The sequence below is a fragment of the Nomascus leucogenys genome, chromosome 1a (assembly GCF_006542625.1).
Source record: "Nomascus leucogenys isolate Asia chromosome 1a, Asia_NLE_v1, whole genome shotgun sequence".
Classification (NCBI taxonomy): domain Eukaryota; kingdom Metazoa; phylum Chordata; class Mammalia; order Primates; family Hylobatidae; genus Nomascus; species Nomascus leucogenys.
This window is the reverse complement of record NC_044381.1, coordinates 57,262,828-57,284,360: the sequence shown is the minus strand read 5'-3', so window position 1 is coordinate 57,284,360 and position 21,533 is coordinate 57,262,828. Positions and strand designations below refer to the sequence as shown.

The window sequence follows — 21,533 nt, the reverse complement described above, 5'->3', positions numbered from 1 at the left end:
TCTTTGCATGCCTTGTAATTTTTTTGTTGTTGAAACTGGATAGTTTATAATGTGTCAACCATGGAAATCAGACCTCTACCCCCACCCTGACCAGGGTTTGTTGTTTTTGTTATTTGTTTAGTGGCTTTCCTGGACCAGTTGTCCAAAGTTTATATTCTTTGTTATTTGAGACCCACTCAAGTCTCTCTCAGTTAGTTAGTGGTCTGCTAATGATTCCATAGAGATTTCCTTATGTGCCTTGAACCAGTAAGGGGCAGGAATTACTTAAAGGCATATTTTTTGTAGTGTTTTGATATTTTAGTGGTTGAAATTTTTATGTTTTGTTACAGAAGCTCCCCGTGGTCACTTTCTAATAGAGGTGTGGAGTGGGGTGGTGATCAAGATTGTTAGAAGAAAATGAGATAAGCAACAAATTCAGCTTTAGGATTGTCATTAATTTGCCAGTGAGCATTGGGAATCTTCACAGTGGGGGAAAGGATATGTTGGATTTTCTAATCATACTGGACCGTTAAACTGTTCCTTGGTATACATTAAGGGAAATGCTGCTAGAGTTTTCCTTCAAAGAACTTAACCTAAATTTCAGGATGTTTTCAAATCTTTAGCAATCCACAAACATAGAATTAGAAAAATAAGTAAGACTAGAGAGAAGGAAATTTTAAAAGAGAAAAGTTAACCACCCATATGTAGGATTAGTTCACCAACATATTTTCTGAGTGTGTGAATACTGTGTGTCCGTATATCCCTTCTCACATTGTTTTGTTTTTTTTTTTAAAGAAGGAAAATAATTTATTTAGAGGCCACAAAAATTTAAATGCATTTTTCCATTTTTCAGTGAGAAAAAAGTATTCCCATGATCACTTTACCTTGATTTTTATTTATTTATTTATTTATTTATTTATTTATTTTTTATTATTATACTTTAGGTTTTAGGGTACATGTGCACAATGTGCAGGTTTGTTACATATGTATCCATGTGCCATGTTGATTTCCTGCACCCATTAACTCGTCATTTAGCATTAGGTATATCTCCTAATGCTGTCCCTCCCCCTCCCCCCACCCCACAACAGTCCCCGGAGTGTGATGTTCCCCTTCCTGTGTCCATGAGTTCTCATTGTTCAATTCCAACCTATGAGTGAGAACATGCGGTGTTTGGTTTTTTGTCCTTGCGATAGTTTACTGAGAATGATGTTTTCCAGTTTCATCCATGTCCCTACAAAGGATATGAACTCATCATTTTTTATGGCTGCATAGTATTCCATGGTGTATATGTGCCACATTTTCTTAATCCAGTTTATCGTTGTTGGACATTTGGGTTGGTTCCAATTCTTTGCTATTGTGAATAGTGCCGCAATAAACATACGTGTGCATGTGTCTTTATAGCAGCATGATTTATAGTCCTTTGGGTATATACCCAGTAATGGGATGGCTGGGTCAAATGGTATTTCTAGTTCTAGATCCCTGAGGAATCGCCACACTGACTTCCACAATGGTTGAACTAGTTTACAGTCCCACCAACAGTGTAAAAGTATTCCTATTTCTCCACATCCTCTCCAGCACCTGTTGTTTCCTGACTTTTTAATGATGGCCATTCTAACTGGTGTGAGATGGTATCTCACTGTGGTTTTGATTTGCATTTCTCTGATGGCCAGTGATGATGAGCATTTTTTCATGTGTTTTTTGGCTACATAAATGTCTTCTTTTGAGAAGTGTCTGTTCATGTCCTTTGCCCACTTTTTGATGGGGTTGTTTTTTTCTTGTAATTTTGTTTGAGTTCATTGTAGATTCTGGATATTAGTCCTTTGTCAGATGAGTAGGTTGCAAAAATTTTCTCCCATTCTGTAGGTTGCCTGTTCACTCTGATGGTAGTTTCTTTTGCTGTGCAGAAGCTCTTTAGTTTAATGAGATCCCATTTGTCAATTTTGGGTTTTGTTGCCATTGCTTTTGGTGTTTTAGACATGAAGTCCTTGCCCATGCCTATGTCCTGAGTGGTATTGCCTAGGTTTTCTTGTAGGATTTTAATGGTTTTAGGTCTAACATTTAAGTCTTTAATCCATCTTGAATTAATTTTTGTATAAGATGTAAGGAAGGGATCCAGTTTCAGCTTTCTACATATGGCTAGCCAGTTTTCCCAGCACCATTTATTAAATAGGGAATCCTTTCTCCATTTCTTGTTTTTGTCAGGTTTGTCAAAGATCAAATAGTTGTAGATATGTGGCATCATTTCTGAGGGCTCTGTTCTGTTCCATTGATCTATGTCTCTGTTGTGGTACCAGTACCATGCTGTTTTGGTTACTGTAGCCTTGTAGTATAGTTTGAAGTCAGGTAGCGTGATGCCTCCAGCTTTGTTCTTTTGGCTTAGGATTGACTTGGCGATGCGGGCTCTTTTTTGGTTCCATATGAACTTTAAAGTAGTTTTTTCCAGTTCTGTGAAGAAAGTCATTGGTAGCTTGATGGGGATGGCATTGAATCTATAAATTACCTTGGGCAGTATGGCCATTTTCACGATATTGATTCTTCCAACCCATGAGCATGGAATGTTCTTCCATTTGTTTTTATCCTCTTTTATTTCATTGAGCAGTGGTTTGTAGTTCTCCTTGAAGAGGTCCTTCACATCCCTTGTAAGTTGGTTTTTTAATTTCACAGATTTCTTTAAAGCCTCATGCAACACATCATTATCGCTGGATGCCCAGACATTTAATACACCTGACAGCATGTGAAGTGTTCAGAATGGGGCAGGATGTCACCTGGAATCAGTGCTAAGTGATTCAGACTTTCCTTACTCTTAAATGGTAAAAAGTCTAAATACTTTTCTTAATATTATTTTATATTAATGATGGTCAGTTATTCATTTTTATTTGTATTATTACTATTCACAACTCATTTCCTAATAGTTAAGTTTCTGGCATTAAAAACTAGTGTCAAATCTCTAGAAATCTTGTTATGAACAGATTTATAACAGTCAAATTGGTAGTATTTGACTTTCTTTTTTTAGAACAGCAGTGCTTATCAGCTGTAGAACAAATTGCCAAGTTATAAAATTGATTTTTAAAAACAAAGCTATTTAATGTTTGTAAGCATTTTATATAGTAAAAGTGGGTTGTGTTCCTGGAATTTGAATATAGATGAAGGTCTGTCATAAATTACAATTTGTATACACTATTGTTTTCTGCAAGACTTAGTTATTACTGTCTGTTATAACTAATGTAGAAAATGCAAGCTGTATCTCTCTTTTGGATTATGAATATTTTGTTTTCTTGTAGTGTCTGGCATGGAACTAAACTCATTGTGGGACCAACCCAACTCAGTCCCAAACTGGGCTTTGTTTCATCTGAGGCTTTTCAATCCAATTTGAAGTCACAACCATTTCCAAACTTCTCCCTAAGAATGCCCCAAATCCTAAATCAGCAAAAAGCAGAATGGGTCTGATCTCTTTTAGGGCTGCTGACACCAGCTAATGGACATTAAAAGATGTCAGGAGGAACTTAAATTACTAACGATTTCAAGACAAGGGGTGCTAATTCTGGCACAGTGTCAGAAACTCATCAACTATAGACTGTTCAATCATTATTGCCTAGGCCTCCAACTATGGTTTTGCACCTCAACATACCAAAGAGGTAAAATGCTTGTTGTTAGATATTCTAGTGCATCCGTGTATTGGGATTTGGGGTTTGTTTTTTCTTTTGTTTTCTTTTTCAATCTGTGGTATAAATACTAGAGACTGTGGGCTTCCTGTACTACTACCACTTATCCTCTGATTCAGTCACTTTGTTTTTTGTTTTAAACCTAACCTCATAGCAAAGAGGACAGTTTTTGAGCCTGAGAAGATTTATTGTGAAAGACTATCTCTCTCTCTCTCTCTTTCTCTCTCTCTCTCTATATATATATAATTTATATATATTTATATTTATAATTGCTTCTTTTATTTCAGTGCTGCTCTTCATTTCAAGATGCTGTTGCAGCTCTGATAAATGCAAACTGACAACCTTCAAGGCCACAACGGAGGGAAAATCATTGGTGCTTGGAGCATAGAAGACTGCCCTTCACAAAGGAAATCCCTGATTATTGTTTGAAATGCTGAGGACGTTGCTGCGAAGGAGACTTTTTTCTTATCCCACTAAATACTACTTTGTGGTTCTTGTTTTATCCCTAATCACCTTCTCCGTTTTAAGGATTCATCAAAAGCCCGAATTTGTAAGTGTCAGACACTTGGAGCTTGCTGGGGAGAATCCTAGTAGTGATATTAATTGCACCAAAGTTTTACAGGGTGATGTAAATGAAATCCAAAAGGTAAAGCTTGAGATCCTAACAGTGAAATTTAAAAAGCGCCTTCGGTGGACACCTGATGACTATATAAACATGACCAGTGACTGTACTTCTTTCATCAAGAGACGCAAATATATTGTAGAACCCCTTAGTAAAGAAGAGGCGGAGTTTCCAATAGCATATTCTATAGTGGTTCATCACAAGATTGAAATGCTTGACAGGCTGCTGAGGGCCATCTATATGCCTCAGAATTTCTATTGCATTCACGTGGACACAAAATCCGAGGATTCCTATTTAGCTGCAGTGATGGGCATCGCTTCCTGTTTTAGTAATGTCTTTGTGGCCAGCCGATTGGAGAGTGTGGTTTATGCATCGTGGAGCCGCGTTCAGGCTGACCTCAACTGCATGAAGGACCTCTATGCAATGAATGCAAACTGGAAGTACTTGATAAATCTTTGTGGTATGGATTTTCCTATTAAAACCAACCTAGAAATTGTCAGGAAGCTCAAGTTGTTAATGGGAGAAAACAACCTGGAAACGGAGAGGATGCCATCCCATAAAGAAGAAAGGTGGAAAAAGCGGTATGAGGTCGTTAATGGAAAGCTGACAAACACAGGGACTGTCAAAATGCTTCCTCCGCTTGAAACACCTCTTTTTTCTGGCAGTGCCTACTTCGTGGTCAGTAGGGAGTATGTGGGGTACGTACTACAGAATGAAAAAATCCAAAAGTTTGTGGAGTGGGCGCAAGACACATACAGCCCTGATGAGTATCTCTGGGCCACCATCCAAAGGATTCCTGAAGTCCCGGGCTCACTCTCTGCCAGCCATAAGTATGATTTGTCTGACATGCAAGCAGTTGCCAGGTTTGTCAAGTGGCAGTACTTTGAGGGTGATGTTTCCAAGGGTGCTCCCTACCCACCCTGCGATGGAGTCCATGTGCGCTCAGTGTGCATTTTCGGAGCTGGTGACTTGAACTGGATGCTGCGCCAACACCACTTGTTTGCCAATAAGTTTGACGTGGATGTTGACCTCTTTGCCATCCAGTGTTTGGATGAGCATTTGAGACACAAAGCTTTGGAGACATTAAAACACTGACCATTACAGGCAATTTTATGAATAAGAAGAAGGATACACAAAACGTACCCTTATCTGTTTCCCCTTCCTTGTCAGTAAGCGTCGGAAAGATGGTATGAGGTCCTCTTTGGGGCAGGGACTCTAGATCTTCTTGTCAGAGAAGCTGCATGGTTTCTGCAGAGCACAGTTAGCTAGAAAGGTGATAGCATTAAATGTTCATCTAGAGTTAATAGTGGGAGGAGTAAAGGTAACCTTGAGGCCAGGGCAGGTAGCAAGGCATTGTGGAAAGGGGACCAGGGTGGCTGGGGAAGAAGCCGATGCATAAAGTCAGCCTGTTCAAAGTGCTCAGGGACTTAGCAAAATGAGAAGATGTGACCTGTGCCAAAACTATTTTGAGAATTTTAAATGTGACCATTTTTCTGGTATGAATAAACTTACAGCAACAAATAATCAAAGATACAATTAATCTGATATTATATTTGTTGAAATAGAAATTTGATTTTACTCTAAATGATTTTTGTAAATAATTTATATTCTGCTCTAATACTGTACTGTGTAGTGTGTCTCTGTATGTCATCTCAGGGAGCTTAAAATGGGCTTGATTTAACATTGTTTTTGTGTTATTTTTGCTTGAAACAATGCACACATTTTCAAAAACCAAAAAATGACAATTTCTAGTTTAGTTAATTTCTACAAATCATCTTAGGTTATTAGCAAGGTTAAGACATCTCCTTTTTTAAAAAAATTATAGCTTCTACCAAGAGAAACACTCAATTTTTCTAGAGATTTGCCTCTATCTTCCTTTCGTTAGTCTCCCCAGACTGCTATCAAGCTGTGTAAAAATTTACTTTCACTGGACCCTAAATTATTGTCTCTGCGATCTGACTGCCAGTAATTAGTGCAGAAAACTAAGACAGAAAGGATGATATAGGTTTGAGGGGCTGGGGAGTGGGACGGGGGAGAAAAGGAATGTATTTAAACAATTTCTGATGCCTATGATGAGTTTACAAACCAGCATTGACACCGTCCCCAAAATTAAGGCTGTTGCTCATTGAATCCACTTGTGTCCAACCTCCCAGGATTGTTTTATCCTAATGTCACCTGTATATTCATTTGAAAGGACTTGGCCCTGTTCTTGGGTCTTCCCGTTACCTGCCCCTGGGTTGTAAGTTTCCTCCTTTCTCATCCTTACATGAGGAGGAAAGAAGTGTGCAGTCATTCCACATGGCCTGTTGGAAGGCCTGGGAAGGGAACTTTAGGTTTGGGACAGATTTTTTTTTTGTTTTTGGTACCATTCACAGCATACCATTTTTACTCTCTCCATTTTCACCATAAGACAGATAATTTGGGGTTGCTATAATGCTGTCTCACATCTCAAAGTACATTCAAATCTTAAAAAGAAATTCTTGTAATTTTGCCGTGTTGATACTGTTTCAGCAAACAAGCTACCAGGAACTGTGAGGTTTTGTCATTTAGCATTAGACTTTAAACAAGAATTAAAATCATGTGCTGTATTTTTAAAACATAGCCAAATTAAATAGTACATGAGAAATTCAGAGTATTAGACAGTTTTAAGGCATTCAACTGAGAAAACCTTTTTTATTCGTCAAAGTCAGAAAACATTTTCATCTTATTGAGAGATATGTTTTTAAACTTTTATCATCATTTGTAAATGTGAAGTTGGTGGATTGCTGTGTTTTTGCATGATTAGCATGGGAGTCTGTTGGAGCAAGAGGAAAATGTTTGTTTTGAAAACTCAAGAGATGATGAGGGCGGTACATGCAGTGTGTTCTCTCTTTATTGGCTTCTAAACCAGTTTTTTCCTTTAATGCATGTCAAATATTTCTCCCATGCTTCTCTTAGCAGAAGTTTTTACCTATAAGACAGGGCACCTTTTAACTCTAAAACTAGTGATACTCAGTGACATAGACTTTGTCTTATAAACATTTTTTCATTTTTTAGTTTGAAAAATTGCAAATCAACAGCAAAAGTAAAACAGTACTAGAGTGAACACCATGTAACCCTCACCTGGTGTTAACATTGTGCCCTATTTGCTTTAAGTTTTATGTATTTTTGAACTTGGCAAAATTGGAAATTCAAATTTTTAAAACTTACAAATATACAAAGTTATTTATCTTAGCACATTTATTATGTGTGACTGCATCTGATTTATATTTAAATTGGCAGGTTTTGAGGGATTTTTTTCTTCATCATAAATGTAAAAATAGGATTTTAGAGTCTATTTCCCCAAGCTCCACATTAAAACTGTAAACCTACCATCTTCTATGTAGCTGTGATATCTCATCTTTCTAAAATGGCACTTGTTAAAAAGTGTTCAAACACTATCCCTAATGCCTGCGGCATAGATTATATATGATCCATTCATTGGGGCTCAAAGTATCTTTTTGACTTTTAAGGACAATTTACAGCAAATGAAATTTATGATGCTGTGACAAGAAATTTAAAGAATCAAAACGATGGTTTGAAAAGGAAACCTATGATACATGCAGGAGAAGCAAAACCCAAGTGATTTGTGAGAAATATAGAAATTATTTAAATTACTTTATAGTAATTATTAAACACTAATTTTTGTACTGTCAATGAAGGTGTTTTATAGAGAAATCTGAGAAATCGCATTCACAAATTAGAAGTCAAACATGGCCAGGCGCAGTGGCTCAGACCTGTAATCTTCAGGATTTCAAGACCAGCCTAGCCAACATGATGAAACCCCATCTCTACTGAAAATAGAAAAAAAAATTAGCCAGGCTTGCACCTGTAATCCCAGTTACCTGGGAGGCTGAGGCAGGAGAATCTCTTGAGCCCAGGAGGCAGAGGTTGCAGTGAGCTGAGATCCCACCTGGGTGGCAGAGTGAAACTTTTATCTCCAAAAAAACAAACAAAAAGTCCTTAAACATATGTGAACAAAAATTTTGTGATGGAAGGATTCTAGTTAATGAGTATTGCATCAAGATTTACATCTTTCTTACTAAGGACAAGAGTTAATAAAAATTGTTCTTTATTTTACAGGCAGTTACTGAGGCTCTTCCCAGATCTCAGTAAACAGCCACTCAGCCTTGAAAATGGAGTGTTGTTGTTTCTAAACATATATTTATGTCATTTATTAAGTACAGTTCACTTAAATAACATAAGTAGATTTTCTCTTGTCGTGATTTGGGTAGGAAGAGGCCATGTTTCAGTTCATTTCGTCTGTAGGGTCGATTGAATCGGACCTTTTCAGTTGTTGAGAAAAAAATAATTTCTCATATTAAATACAGATGCTCCTCAACTTATGATGTGGGTAGGTCCCAGTAAACCCATTATAATTTGAAAATATCATATTGAAAATGCATTTAATATCTCTTACCTGAAATCATAACTTAGCCTATCCTACCTTAAATGTTCTCAGAACATTTAGCCTGCAGTTGGGCAAAACCATTTAACACAAAGCCTATTTTATAATGAAGTGTTGAATAGCTCATGTTATATACTGAATACTGTTCTGAAAGTGAAAAACAATGATTGTATGGGTACTCAAAGTATAATTTCTACTGAATGCATATCACTTGTGCACTGTTGTAAAGTTGAAAAACCGTTAAGCCTCTTACGATTTTTAAGTAAGTTGGGGACCGTCAGTTTAAAATAAATGCAATACTGTTTCATGATAAACATGGTCATTGTAAGTTTTACTCTTTTGAATGAGGGTGCGACGGAATGCAGTTAGAATCAGTTCATATCACCATTAAAATCATCCATTCAGAAACCAAGGCCTTGTCTGCACAAATTTTTTATTCCTTTTTCTGTTAGCAACCAGCACTCGAACATTAAAATTTGGTAGTTGATGTACTTTGTAACAAATGAGTGTGTGCAAGTAGTGATTAAAAATAAGATTCATCCTCAAGGCACAAATGTCAGAGGGGGAAAGAGTATGTCAAAAACAAACTAACACAGAGTATGCAAAAAGATTACTGGGAGGCTTTAGAAGTATGCAATTGAATGGCCAGTATTGCATTCTAGGACATTAGACACTTCAACTGTGTCTACTGAAGAAAGAACAGTTTTCCAGTTAGTAGCAAATGTTAATAGGAGATATCACCTGCTGTTGGTTTGAATGTGATGGGCACAGCTGAGGGAAAAGGGACCCCATGCCCCCAATATTGAGTGCCTTCTCCAGATATTGTCACACCTTATCTATTAAACACTTCGGGGTGCTCTTTAGCCCTAAATTTGATGAAACATTCTAGAAAGTGGCAAAATTCATGAATTTCAGATTTTTCTCTAAAGCTTGAGAGCTTTACATATCCTTTATATGCCTGCTTGTGAAAGATACTGTTTTTAATACATGCTTTAATGTTTTCAGGGCTTGTCATCAGAATATTGATACATTTTTTTTAATGCAGTAAGACCCAAACTAGAAATGAATTACAACTATTGGGAAAGAAAAAACTATTATTATTATTGCAGATGATATAATAGTCCAAGTAGAAAGCCCGGGAATCTCATCTTAGAATTAATATGAAATTAGCAAAAACATCCAGATATCCAAAAGTTAATAGACAAAGATAGCTTTAAGATATAATTGTAGTATATCACCATTTGTTGTGGCAACAAGCTTTGTCACATTTATAGACAAACTGAGCATGTGTGCAGGAACTATATGAAGATAACAGAAGTCCTGTATAGATGGAAAAATACACTGCTTCTAGCTGATAAAATGAATTTTTTTTTTTTTTTTTTTGAGACAGAGTTTCAATCTTTTTGCCCAGGCTGAAGTGCAATGGCGTGATCTCAGCTCAGCACAACTTCTGCCTCCTGGGTTCAAGCAATTCTCCTGCCTCAGCCTCCGGAGTAGCTGGGATTACAGACATGTGCCACCATGCCTGGTTAATTTTGTATTTTTAGTAGAAACGGGGTTTCTCCATGTTGGTCAGGCTGGTCTCAACCTCCCGATCTCAGGTGATCTGCCCGCCTCGGCCTCCCAAAGTGCTGGGATTACAGGCGTGAGCCACCATTCCCAGCCCTAAAATGAAATATTTTAAACATTTCTTCTATTTATGAATTAACTGAATGCAAGTCTATTAATGTTCTTAATGGCTTGAGAGTATTCTAAATTTCATCTGAAAGATGTGCAAGAATGGGAATATTTTGGAAGGAAAGTAATGAAGTCTTAAGATACTAGATATAAAACCATATTTCACAGCTAAAAAATAGTGAAAATGTACTAATAGTTTACATTTGAACCCTTAGACCAATGCAGTAGTAGCCCCGAAATAGATGTGAGTATAAATAAAATGTTCCAAAAATCCTAGGAACATAAGGAAGGTAAACTTTTGGAGAATACTAGATTATGACTTTATAATGTACACCAAAATCCAAATGAAAAATGAAAATAAGCTAGAAGAACATATTAGTGACTATCTTTGGATGGGTGACTGAATTTTCCAAATAAAAGCAATAAGATTCATTAAGGAGCAGATTATATATTTAAAAATATATATCTTCTGAATATGAGAAAGTAAAAGGCAAATGAGATTAGAACATTTGCCTACAGATTTCGGAAGAGGGAGGCTTAATACCTTAATATGGAAATGATTTATGCTAATATTTAAAACCAGTTTTATTGAGATAATTCACCTATACAGTTTACTCATTTAAAGTGTATATCTAAGTGGTTTTTATTATAACCATTACCACAATCCATTTTATTTTTATTTGTATTTTAAATATAGAGACAAATTCTCACTATGTAGCCCAGGCTGGTCTCAAACTCCTGAGCTCAAGCGATTCTTCCACCTCAGCCTCCCAAACTGTTGGGATCATGTGGCAAGCATGAGCCACCAGGCCTGGCCCATAATCAATTTTAGAACCTCTTCATCACCCCAAAAAGAAACCTTGTACCCTTTATAGTCACTCCCCGCAACTCCCTTGTACTAACATGTTTTTTAAACATGAAGACTCCAAGAGAAAAATGAACAAAGGATATAACAATTCATAGAAGTACAATAAGAAATAGAAATGGCTAATATGAAAAATTATAATTCAATAAAGACGATTAAAAGAAAATTTTTCTGTATCAAATTACCAGTTTTGGTGTTTGGTTTTTTAAAATATCCTTGATACTTGAGAGACCATATTGAGAAATAAGACTACATATAATGTGATCTCAATTATGAAAAGTATTGAACAGAAAGGAGCATTCACAATTTCCTGAAGTCACATCTTCATATTTTGAGAATGACTCCTTCCAGCTCCATAAAATTGTTGCCAAATATGTATTTGGAGCTTTTTCCACATATGGTTTGCCTTAGGGAGTCTTATGCTCCCCAGCCCCGGCCTTTATTTAGGGAAGGAAGGAGCCATGCTTTCTCTCCTCTCACCTACTCACATGAATGTTTTAGATGTAACCATTAGTGCTTAGCTGTGTCAAGGCCCTATACTCTGCTTAACCTTGTAAGATAGCCCCATTGTATACCCACAGTGAAGAGAACCTTTTGCAGCAGTAGCCTGAATAACCAATCCTATGGGCCACCGTCACTGTCCATCTGACTACAAGAGCTGAGGATGATTAGACTGGCAGCGGTTTTGCCTCTAGCTCCTTGGAATGTATCTATGGAATTTCATTTTCTGATACCCAATACATGTTGATTTAATTGCTTGTTAGGTGAGGGTGGCCTGTTTCCTTGAGCTGCATGCCAGTGGGAAACATATGTTCCCCTTCAGCAGGAGGACTCCAGAAGATTCATACTCTCCAGCAGCCTCCATCCGAACATATGACAGTGGGAGTAACTTGGATGAGCAGTATTGGTGCAGGAGGAGGATCTTGTTTAACTAGATAATTTTGTGCATTTCATATGAAGGTTTATTGACCTTTAAGATATAGAAACCGGTGTTTTTCATTTTGTTTTAATTTCTGCAAAACATGGATACCATTATCACTGGCTTAAACATTATTGGGTATTTATAATTTACTTCCTTTGCCATTAGACTCATTAGTAAACGCTTCCTGGCCCAGTTAGAATTCCCTTAATTGACTTGATGCAAAGATGTGTTTTCTCTTCAGGAAAGCTTTTCGTGCCCCTCCACTCAAAGGAGAATGCCCCTTTAAGTATGTTCCTCAAATCCCACTGTGCTAATCATGGCAACAGCTGGCATTTGTTGAGCATTTACTTATTGCATGTTCAAAGCACTTTGCATGTATTACCTCCTTTCACTCCATAACAACCTTGGGAATGGGCACTACTTATAAAAAACTGGCCCAATTTACAAAAGAACAAAGAAAGGCATGAATCCATAATAAACGGCTTGAAAAAATGTTTTTCTCTGATCCATTCATCTCTATTTTACCATTTTAACCATCCACCTTCTTCCCCAGACCCTGGCCTGCTGTGAGTGCAGCACATCTTCTCTTTATTTTTGAGACGGGGTCTCACTCCATTGCCCAGGCTGGAGTGCAGTGGCACGATCACGGCTCACCGCAGCCTCGACTTTCTGGGCTCCAGCAATCCTCCCACGTCAGCCTCCAGAGTAGCTCAGACCATAGGCACGTGCCACCATGCTTGGCTAATTTTTGTATTTTTTTTATAGAAATGGGGTTTTGCCATGCTGCCCAGGCTGGTCTCAAAGTCACGAGCTCAAGCGATCCACCCGCTTCAGCCTCCCAAAATGCTGGGATTACAGGCATGAGCCACCACGCCTTGCCTGTATTTCTTGTTTAAAGCAAGATGTGCTGGCCGGGCGCGGTGGCTCACGCCTGTAATCCCAGCACTTTTAGAGGCCAAGGCGGGCAGATCACCAGGTCAAGAAATCGAGACCATCCTGGCCAACATGGTAAAACTCTGTCTGTACTAAAATTACAAAAATCAGCTGGGCATGGTGGCGTGCGCACCTGTAGTCCCAGCTACTCAGGAGGCTGAGGCAGGAGAATCGCTTGAACCCGGGAGGCAGAGGTTGCAGTGAGCCAAGATTCCATAATGTATTGAGAAATAAAAGGGGTAGAAACAGAATTAATCCACTAGTCTTACTGAAACCACCCCAAAGGGTGTGTGGAGAGAGAGAGGAGAGAAAGGAGGGAGAGCAGTAAGCACCAAGTGGATGAGGGCAGGTGGAAGGCAGGCTCAGGGAAAGGGGAGAAGCAGGAGAAGAGCAGGGCTTAGAAGCTATCAGAGGGAGTTTCAAAAATCCCTGTCTGCCCAGGCATGGTGGCTGATGCCTGTAATCCCAAGACTTTGGGAGGCTGAGGCAGGCAGATTTCCTGAGGTCAGGAGTGGGAGACCAGCCTGGCCAACATGGTGTAACCCCGTCTCTACTAAAAATACAAAAATTAGCTGGGTGTGGTGGCACAAGCCCGTAATCCCAGCTACTTGGGAGGCTGAGGCAGGAGGATTGCTTGAACCCAGGAGATGGAGGTTGCAGTGAGCCGAGATCACACCACTGTACTTCAGCCTGGATGACAGGGTGAGACTCGGTCTCAAAAAAAAAAACCAAACTTCTGTCTGTCTTAACACTTGTTCAAAGCATAAGAGATTTGAGAGGGGAGCATTTTGACTTAAAGCATATGACGATGTCAACCCCCAAATTCCAGGGACAGTCTCTGTACTAGTTTGTCCTCATGCTGCTAATAAAGATGTATCCCAGACTGAGTAATTTATAAAGGAATGAGGTTTAATGGACTCACAGTTCCACATGACTAGGGAGGCCTGACAGTCATGGTGGAAGGCAAATGAGGAACAAAGTCACGTCTTACATGGCGGCAGGCAAGAAAGAGTGTGTAGGGGAACTCCCACTTATAAAACAATCAGATCTTGTGAGACTTATTCACTATCACAAGAACAGCACTGGAAAGACCCACCCCCATGATTTAATTACCTCCCACTTGGTCCCTCCCATGACACGTGGAGATTATGGGAGCTACGGTTCAAGATGAGATTTGGGTGAGGACACAGCCAAACCAAATCAGTCTCTGTTTAGTATTTTCCAGTAGACTGTTGTTTCTCTAATGCAGTAACTACACATGTGCTCATGCATGTGTGCATGCACACATACATACATACAAAGTGAGGGGATTTTGCAAAGGAATGTAAGAGGAGCAGGTACCACTGGAAAGACAGAAAGGACTCTGCTGAAGGCAGGGAAGTGAGTGAGCCTGCAGTCTATGGAGAGAAGCTTGAGGAAAAGAGGGGAGATTTCCTCTTCAGATTTATTGTGGTATAATTGACAAATAAAAGTGGTATATATTAAGATGTACTTGATGTTTTGATATACATTGTGATGTGATTACCACCATCAATTAACATAGCCATCACTTCATATAGGTAACTTTTTTGTGGTGAGAGCACTTAAGATCCTTAGCAAATATGAATATACAATAAAGTATTATTATTATTATTGTCACCATGCTGTACATTAAATCCCCAGAACTTATTCCCTCATAACTGAAAGTTTGTACCGATTGACCCAAATCCCCCATTTTCCCCATCCCCCCCACCCAGCCCCTGGCAACCAACTTTCTACCTTTGTTTCTATGAGTTTGACTTCTTTAGATTCCACATGTAAGTGGGGTCGTGCAATATTTGTCTGTGTCTGGCTTATTTCACTTGACATAAAGACTTTTAGGTTCGTCCATGTTGTCATAAACAGCAGGATTTTCTTATTTTTCGTGGCCAAATAATATTCCATTGTGTACATGCATGTGTATGTTTGTGTGTCACATTTTCTTTATCCATTTAGCCATCAACACACACTTAGGTTGTTTCCATGTCTTGGTTATTGTGAATAACGCATCAATGAACACGGGAGTGGAGAGTAGATACCGTTTTGACATACTGATTCATTTTCTTTGGATATATGCCTAGAAGTGGGATTGCTGGATTATGCGGTAGTTCTATTTTTAGTTATTTGAGGAAGCTCCATACTGTTTTCCATAATGGCTGTACCAATTTACAATCCCACCAACAGTGTTCCCAGTCCCACCACATTCTTGCCAATGGTTGTTACTACTTGACTAATACTAGCTATCCTAACAAGTGTGAGATGATTTCTCATTGTGGTTTTAAGCTGCATTTTCTTGATACTGAGTTTTTTGTTTGTTTGTTTGTTTTTTTAAGAAAACGGTTCTCACTCTGTCACTCAGGCTGGGGCGCAGTGGTGGCATGATCATAGCTCACTGCAGTCTCCACCTCCTAGGCTCAAGTGAGCCATCCCCCTTGGCCTCCCAAAGTCCTGCAATTACAGGCATGCGTCACTGTGCCTGACAAGCAGTTTTTAAATATATCTTTTAGCCATTTGTATGTCTTATTTGAAGAGTGTTTATTCAGGTCCTTTGTCCATTTTTTATTGGATTATTTGGGGGTTTTTGCTATTGAGTTGTATGAGTTCCTTGTATATTTTGGATATTAGCCCTCTATTGGATATATGGTTTGCAAATATTTTCTCCCATTCTGCAGATTACATTTTACTTTTGTTGACTGTTTCCCTTGCTGTGCAGAAAGTTTTTAGTTTGATGGAGTCCCCCATGTTTATTTTTGCTTTTGTTGCCTGGGCTTTTGGGGTCATAATCATAAAATCTTTGCCAAGACCACTATCAAGAAAATTTTCCCCTATGTTTTCTTCTAGAATTTATTGGGTTTCAGGTTTGATGTTTAAGTCTTTCACCTTTTTTTTTTTTTTTTTTTTTTTTTGAGATAGAGTCTCACTCTGTTGCTCAGGCTGGAGTGCAGTGGTGCCATCCTGGTTCATTGCAACCTCCCTCCCAGGTTCAAGTGATTCTCCTGCCTTAGCTTCCCAAATAGCTGAGATTACAGGTGCCTGCCACCACGCCTGGCTACTTTTTGTATTTTTAGTAGAGACAGAGTTTCACCATGTTGGCAAGGCCGGTCTTGAACTCCTGACTCAAGTGATCTGCCCATCTTGGCCTCCCAAAATGCTGAGATTACAGGCGTGAGCCACCACACCTGGCCCTTTTACCCATTTTGAGTTGACTTTTGTGTATGGCATAAGATGAGGGTCCAGTCTAATCTTCTGCATTTGTATACCCAGTTTTCCCAGTACTACTTATTGAAGATATTGACCTTTCCCTGTTGTGTGTTCTTCATACCTTGGTTGAAAGTGAGTTGGCCTTAAATGCATGGATTTGTTTTTGGGTTCTCTATTCTGTTCCATTGGTCTATGCATCTGTTTTCACACCAGTACTGTGCTGTTTTGATAACTATAGCTTTATAATAAACCTTGAAATCAGGTAGTAGGATGCCTACAGCTTTGTTTGTCCTCAAGATTAATTTGGCTATTCAGAATCTTTTGTGGTTGCATATGAATTTTAGGATTGCTTTTTCTTTTTCTATAAAAAATGTCATTGGAATTTTGATAGGAATTGCATTGAATCTATGAATTGCTTTGGGTAGTATGGACATTTTAATAATATTTGTATCCTGCAACTTTACTAAATTTGTTTACTAGTTCTAACAGCGTTTTGGTGGAGTCATTAGGGTTTTCTATATACAGGATCATGTCATCTGCAAACTGAAACAATGTTACTTCTTTCTTTTTGATTTGGATGCATTTTATTTCTTTTTCTTGCCTAATTGCTCTGGCCGGGTCTTCCAGTAGTATGTTGAATAGAAGTGGTGAGATTGGAAATTCTTGTCTTGTTCCTAATCTTGGAAGAAAAACTTTCGGCTTTGCACCATTGAGTGTGATGTTAGCTGTGGGCTTGCCATATATGGTCTTTATTATTTTGAGGTACATTCCCTCTATACCTAATTCATTGAGAGTTTTTTTAATCACAAAACAATATTTAACTTTTTCAAATGTTCCTTCTGCATCTATTGAGATCATCATTTTCATTCTTCATTCTGTTAATATGGTATATCACATTTATTGATTTGGGTACACTGAACCATCCTCACATCCTCATGATAAATCCCTCTTGATCATGATGTCTGATCCTTTTAATGTGTTGTTGAATTTGGTTTACTAGTATTTTGTTGAGGATTTTTACATTTATGTTCATCAGTAATGTTGACCTATAGTTTTCTTGTTTTGTAGTGTCCTTGTCTGGCTTCAGTATCTGGGCAATGCTATTCTCATAAAATGAGTTTTAGAAGTGTTACCTTTTCAATTTTTTTTGAAAGAGTTTGGGACAAATAGATATTAATCCTTCTTTAAATATTTGTGAAGCTCTCTGGTCCTTGGCTTTTCTTTCTTGGGAGATTTTTGATTACTGATTCAATCTCCTTTTACATTATTGGTCTGTTGAGATTTTCTATTCTTCATAATTTAATTTTGGTAGGTTGTATGTTTCTAGTAATTTGTTCATTTCTCATAAGTTATCTAATTTATTGGCATATAATTATTCATAGTTGTCTCTTATGATCCTTTGAATTTCCGTGGTATGAGTTGTAATGTCTCTTCTTTAGTTTAAAATTTTCCTTGAATTCTCTTTTTTCCTAAATTAGTCTAGCCAAGGGTTTGTCAACTTTGTTTCTCTTTTCAGAAAACCAACTCTTAGTCTCATTTATCTTTTCTACTGTTTATCTATAATAGTCTCTATTTTCTCTTTATTTTTTCCTGCTCTAATCTTTGTTATTTTCTTCCTTTGCTAACTTGAGGCTTAGCCTATTATTCTCTTACCTCCTTGAGGTATAAAGTTAGGTTGTTTAGTTGAGATATTTCATTTTGCTTAACGTAAGTTTTTTGATTTTTTGTTTGTTTGTTTTTAAGACAGGGTCTTGCTCTGTTGCCCAGGTAGAAGCACAGTGGTGTGATCATGGCTCACTGCAGCCTCGACCTCTTGAGCTCAAGTGATCCTTCCATCTCAGCCTCCGAAGTAACTGGGACCACAGGCACATGCCACCATGCCCAGCTAATTTCTTAATTTTTATAGAGACGAGGTCTCACTATGTTGCCCAGGTTTGTCTCAAACTCCTGGGCTCAAGCAATCCTCCCATCTCAGCCTCTCAAAGTGCTGCGATTACAGGCATGAGCCACCATGCTTGGCCTCAATATTTGTTGCTTGTTCAGTATTTACTGCTATAAACTTCCCAATGAAAGGAGATTTGAAGGGTGGTTTTAACCTTCTCCTTTATCTTAGGTGATCAATCACCTCAATTTACCCTGGACTGTGGAGGTTTCTGGGATACTGGATTTGGGATACTAAAATCAGAATAAGTTAGTCATCCCATCTTTATCTTCCCCCTAAATATCCAGTATAATATACATCAGTGCTTTAAAATGGAATTTATATTTTATGGGCATTAGTAATTCAGAAATGTGCCTGTACACAGGCAAAGGGAAAGAACAGGGGAGCCACAAATAGGCTTAGCCACACACAGGGGATACACTCACACTTAGAGTATTGTGCACCAATAGGCGAAGTTTCTGATTAAGAAGGGAATCATAACTGAGCAGGGCATTGGAGGACATCCTCTTATGGAACCTGAGAAGCCTAACCCAAACTATTCGCAGCCAGTCACCTACCTCTGAAGAGGTCTTGGTGGATGGTTAGAAATCAGCATAAGTTTAATAAAGCTGGTTCCCGTTATCACACGTCAACACATATCCTGAATTATACCTAACAAACTTTGCAGCTTCTACTTTGGAAAATCCTTCCACAGTCTATCCAGGTACTGAAGCTGCCAAACTGAACAGTGTCCTTGAACATTCCTGTCTCCTCATACCCAGGTACTAAGGCCTCTCTCCTTCACAGTGACTCCATTCACATGCTCCTGTCTTGTCATCACGCCCTGTTCATCTCTCACCATCTCTCACCTGGACCATTGCCAGTTTCTGAGCTGCCTGCTCTTTAATGCCGGCTTCCTGAAAATACCACCAAAACGATCTGGTCATAAGACAAAGCAGAGTCTATTGCTCACTGCAGTAACAGAGAGCTCCGTCTTCAGAGTCTTGGTAACATTTCGGTGAGAGGACGACCCAATCACACTGTTCAGGAGGTTTTGGATTCTGACTAAGGTGAGTCTGACAATGTGGGGTCTTGGCAAATAATCATGATTAAATAGTTTAAGATTAGAAGACATAGCAAAGTGAGGATTTTGAGGCAAAGGGTTCAAACAATCTTGGAGTATAAACTGCTTTTTATTGATGTAACTCTGAAGATGTTCCTAGAGTAAAAAAGGAAGTTATTTGCAAATTTTACCTCCAGGGTGAGAGCTTCTGGAATAAGAAAGTTCTGCTTATGAAGATAGTAAACTGTGCGGTGTAGATGGTTTTGCCTGTCACCTCCATGCCTCCTATCTCAAACTCTTCCACTCTGATAGCAACAGCAACAATAATAACAATAGTTACAATATTAGTAGCAGCAAATATTTAGCTCTCATTAAATGCCAAGCACTGTCCTAAGCATTTTACAAATACTGTCTCATTAAAGTTCGCCATAATCCTATGGTGTTGGCACTATTATTGTCCACATTATACAAATGTAGACACTGAAGCAGCTTAGAAAGGACAAGTTATTTGGCCAAGTCACACAGTATCTTCCCACTGTCAGAGTTCTATCAGAAATGAAAATTTGATAATTGCACACTCTTGCATAAACTTTTTCAAAGATTCCCTGTTGCCTAAAAAAAACATAAAAATCTTGATTTCTTCAAATGGTGCACAGAAGACTCCATGATCTGGCCTCAGTACCACCTCTCCAGTCTTCCTTATTGTATAGGATGCTCTACCCATTCCTGGACCACACATGATGCTGTTTCACGTCTTCATGAATCGTGCTCATTTGGAGTTTTTACTCCTGGTATCTACTCATCATCCACCTAATAAAACAGTAGCCTGGGGAAACAGTCTCTTCCCTCACTTTCAGCCTGTTTGCATTCTCCCCACTTAATGTGAACTGAGAGTAAGAAGGTGCTGGGATTGTTGCACTCTCTTACAGGAAGCAGGAGAATTAACCAACACTGAGGAGAAATGGGGAGATACAAACTATGTCATGGGGCTGTCCTGCAAGCCCTGGAGCAAGCTGAGCCCAAGCCTGTTCATTTATATCATCCAATACATTTTATTGTTTAAGAGAGAGTGACTTTTTTTTTAAGCACTTCCATCAGAAAAGGTCTTAATTCACACTGCAGTCTGCTAGAACGTATTTCTTCAGGCTTTCAGACTAGAACACCCTCACCTTTCAACATTCAGCTCAGATATCACCACCTCCATGAGGTTTTTTTGGTGTTTTTCTGTTTGTTTTTTTGTTTTTGTTTTTTTTTGAGACAGTCTCGCTCCATCACCTAGGCTGGAGTGCAGTGGTGCAATCTTGGCTCACTGGAAATTCTGCCTCCCGAGTTCAAGAGATTCTCCTGCCTCAGCCTCCTGAGTAGCTGGGATTACAGGCGCCCACCAGCACGCCTGTATAATTTTTGTATTTTCAGTAGAGAGAGGGTTTCACCATGCTGGGCAGGCTCGTCTCGAACTGCTGACCTCAAGTGATCCACCTGCCTCGGCCTCTCAAAGTGCTGGGATTACAGGTGTGAGCCACTGCGCCTGGCCTATGAGCTCTTTTCTGACCTTCTGTGTCCCCCACGGCCTTGCATAAATGTCCACTCTTTTCTCTGGCTTCCGCAGTATCCTAGACAGAATTAATCACCATCATCTAAAATAGGACATTGAACTTACTTGTGCACATATGTGTGATTTTTTTTTTAAAAAATCAACTTTATTTTTTAGAGCAGTTTTAAGTTCACAGCAAAATTAAGTGAAAAGTACAGAGAATTTCCATATTGTCATATACCCTCTACCCTTCCTGTCCCCAATATTACCTCCCCACTTTTATTTATTTATTGAGATGGAGTCTTGCTCTGTCACCCAGGCTGGAGTGCAGTGGCACCATCTCAGCTCACTGCAACCCCTGTCTCCTGGGTTCAAGTGGTTCTCCTGCCTCAGCCTCCCTAGTAGCTGGGACTACAGGCATGCACCACAACGCCTGGGTAATTTTTGTGTCTTTAGTAGAGATGGGGTTTCAACGTGTTGGCGAGGCTGGTCTTGAACTCCTTACCTCAGGTGATCTGCCCACCTCAGCTTCTCAATGTGCTGGGATTACAGGTGTGCGCCACCGCGCCCAGCTGTTGCTGCCACTTTTAATGGCAAAACCCACAATTACTTTGGCAGCAACCTAATAAATCGATAAAGTCAATTAATTTGCTTAATTTTGAGTAACCACTCTTAAGGGAAAAAAATAATTTTAGATATTTTTTCCTCAA

General features: G+C 38.8%; 1 protein-coding gene across 6 annotated transcripts in view; it reads left to right on the top strand.

Moving 5' to 3' along the window:
- Positions 1-9,101, top strand: part of GCNT1 (glucosaminyl (N-acetyl) transferase 1) — an 86,679-nt gene extending 77,578 nt beyond the window's left edge. For 3 of the 6 annotated variants that reach the window (XM_003267433.3, XM_003267431.3, XM_003267434.4), the window contains exons 2-3: positions 2,644-2,789; positions 3,929-9,101. In XM_003267433.3, coding sequence (XP_003267481.1) covers positions 4,072-5,358 — 1,287 coding nt within the window. In that variant the 5' untranslated portion in view covers positions 2,644-2,789; positions 3,929-4,071 and the 3' untranslated portion in view covers positions 5,359-9,101. Of the gene's footprint in view, positions 1-2,643; positions 2,790-3,560; positions 3,615-3,928 lie in introns of those variants that run through there. The other 3 variants (XM_003267432.3, XM_003267435.4, XM_030809729.1) reach the window with 3 other exon arrangements.
- The last annotated feature ends 12,432 nt before the right edge of the window (positions 9,102-21,533 follow it).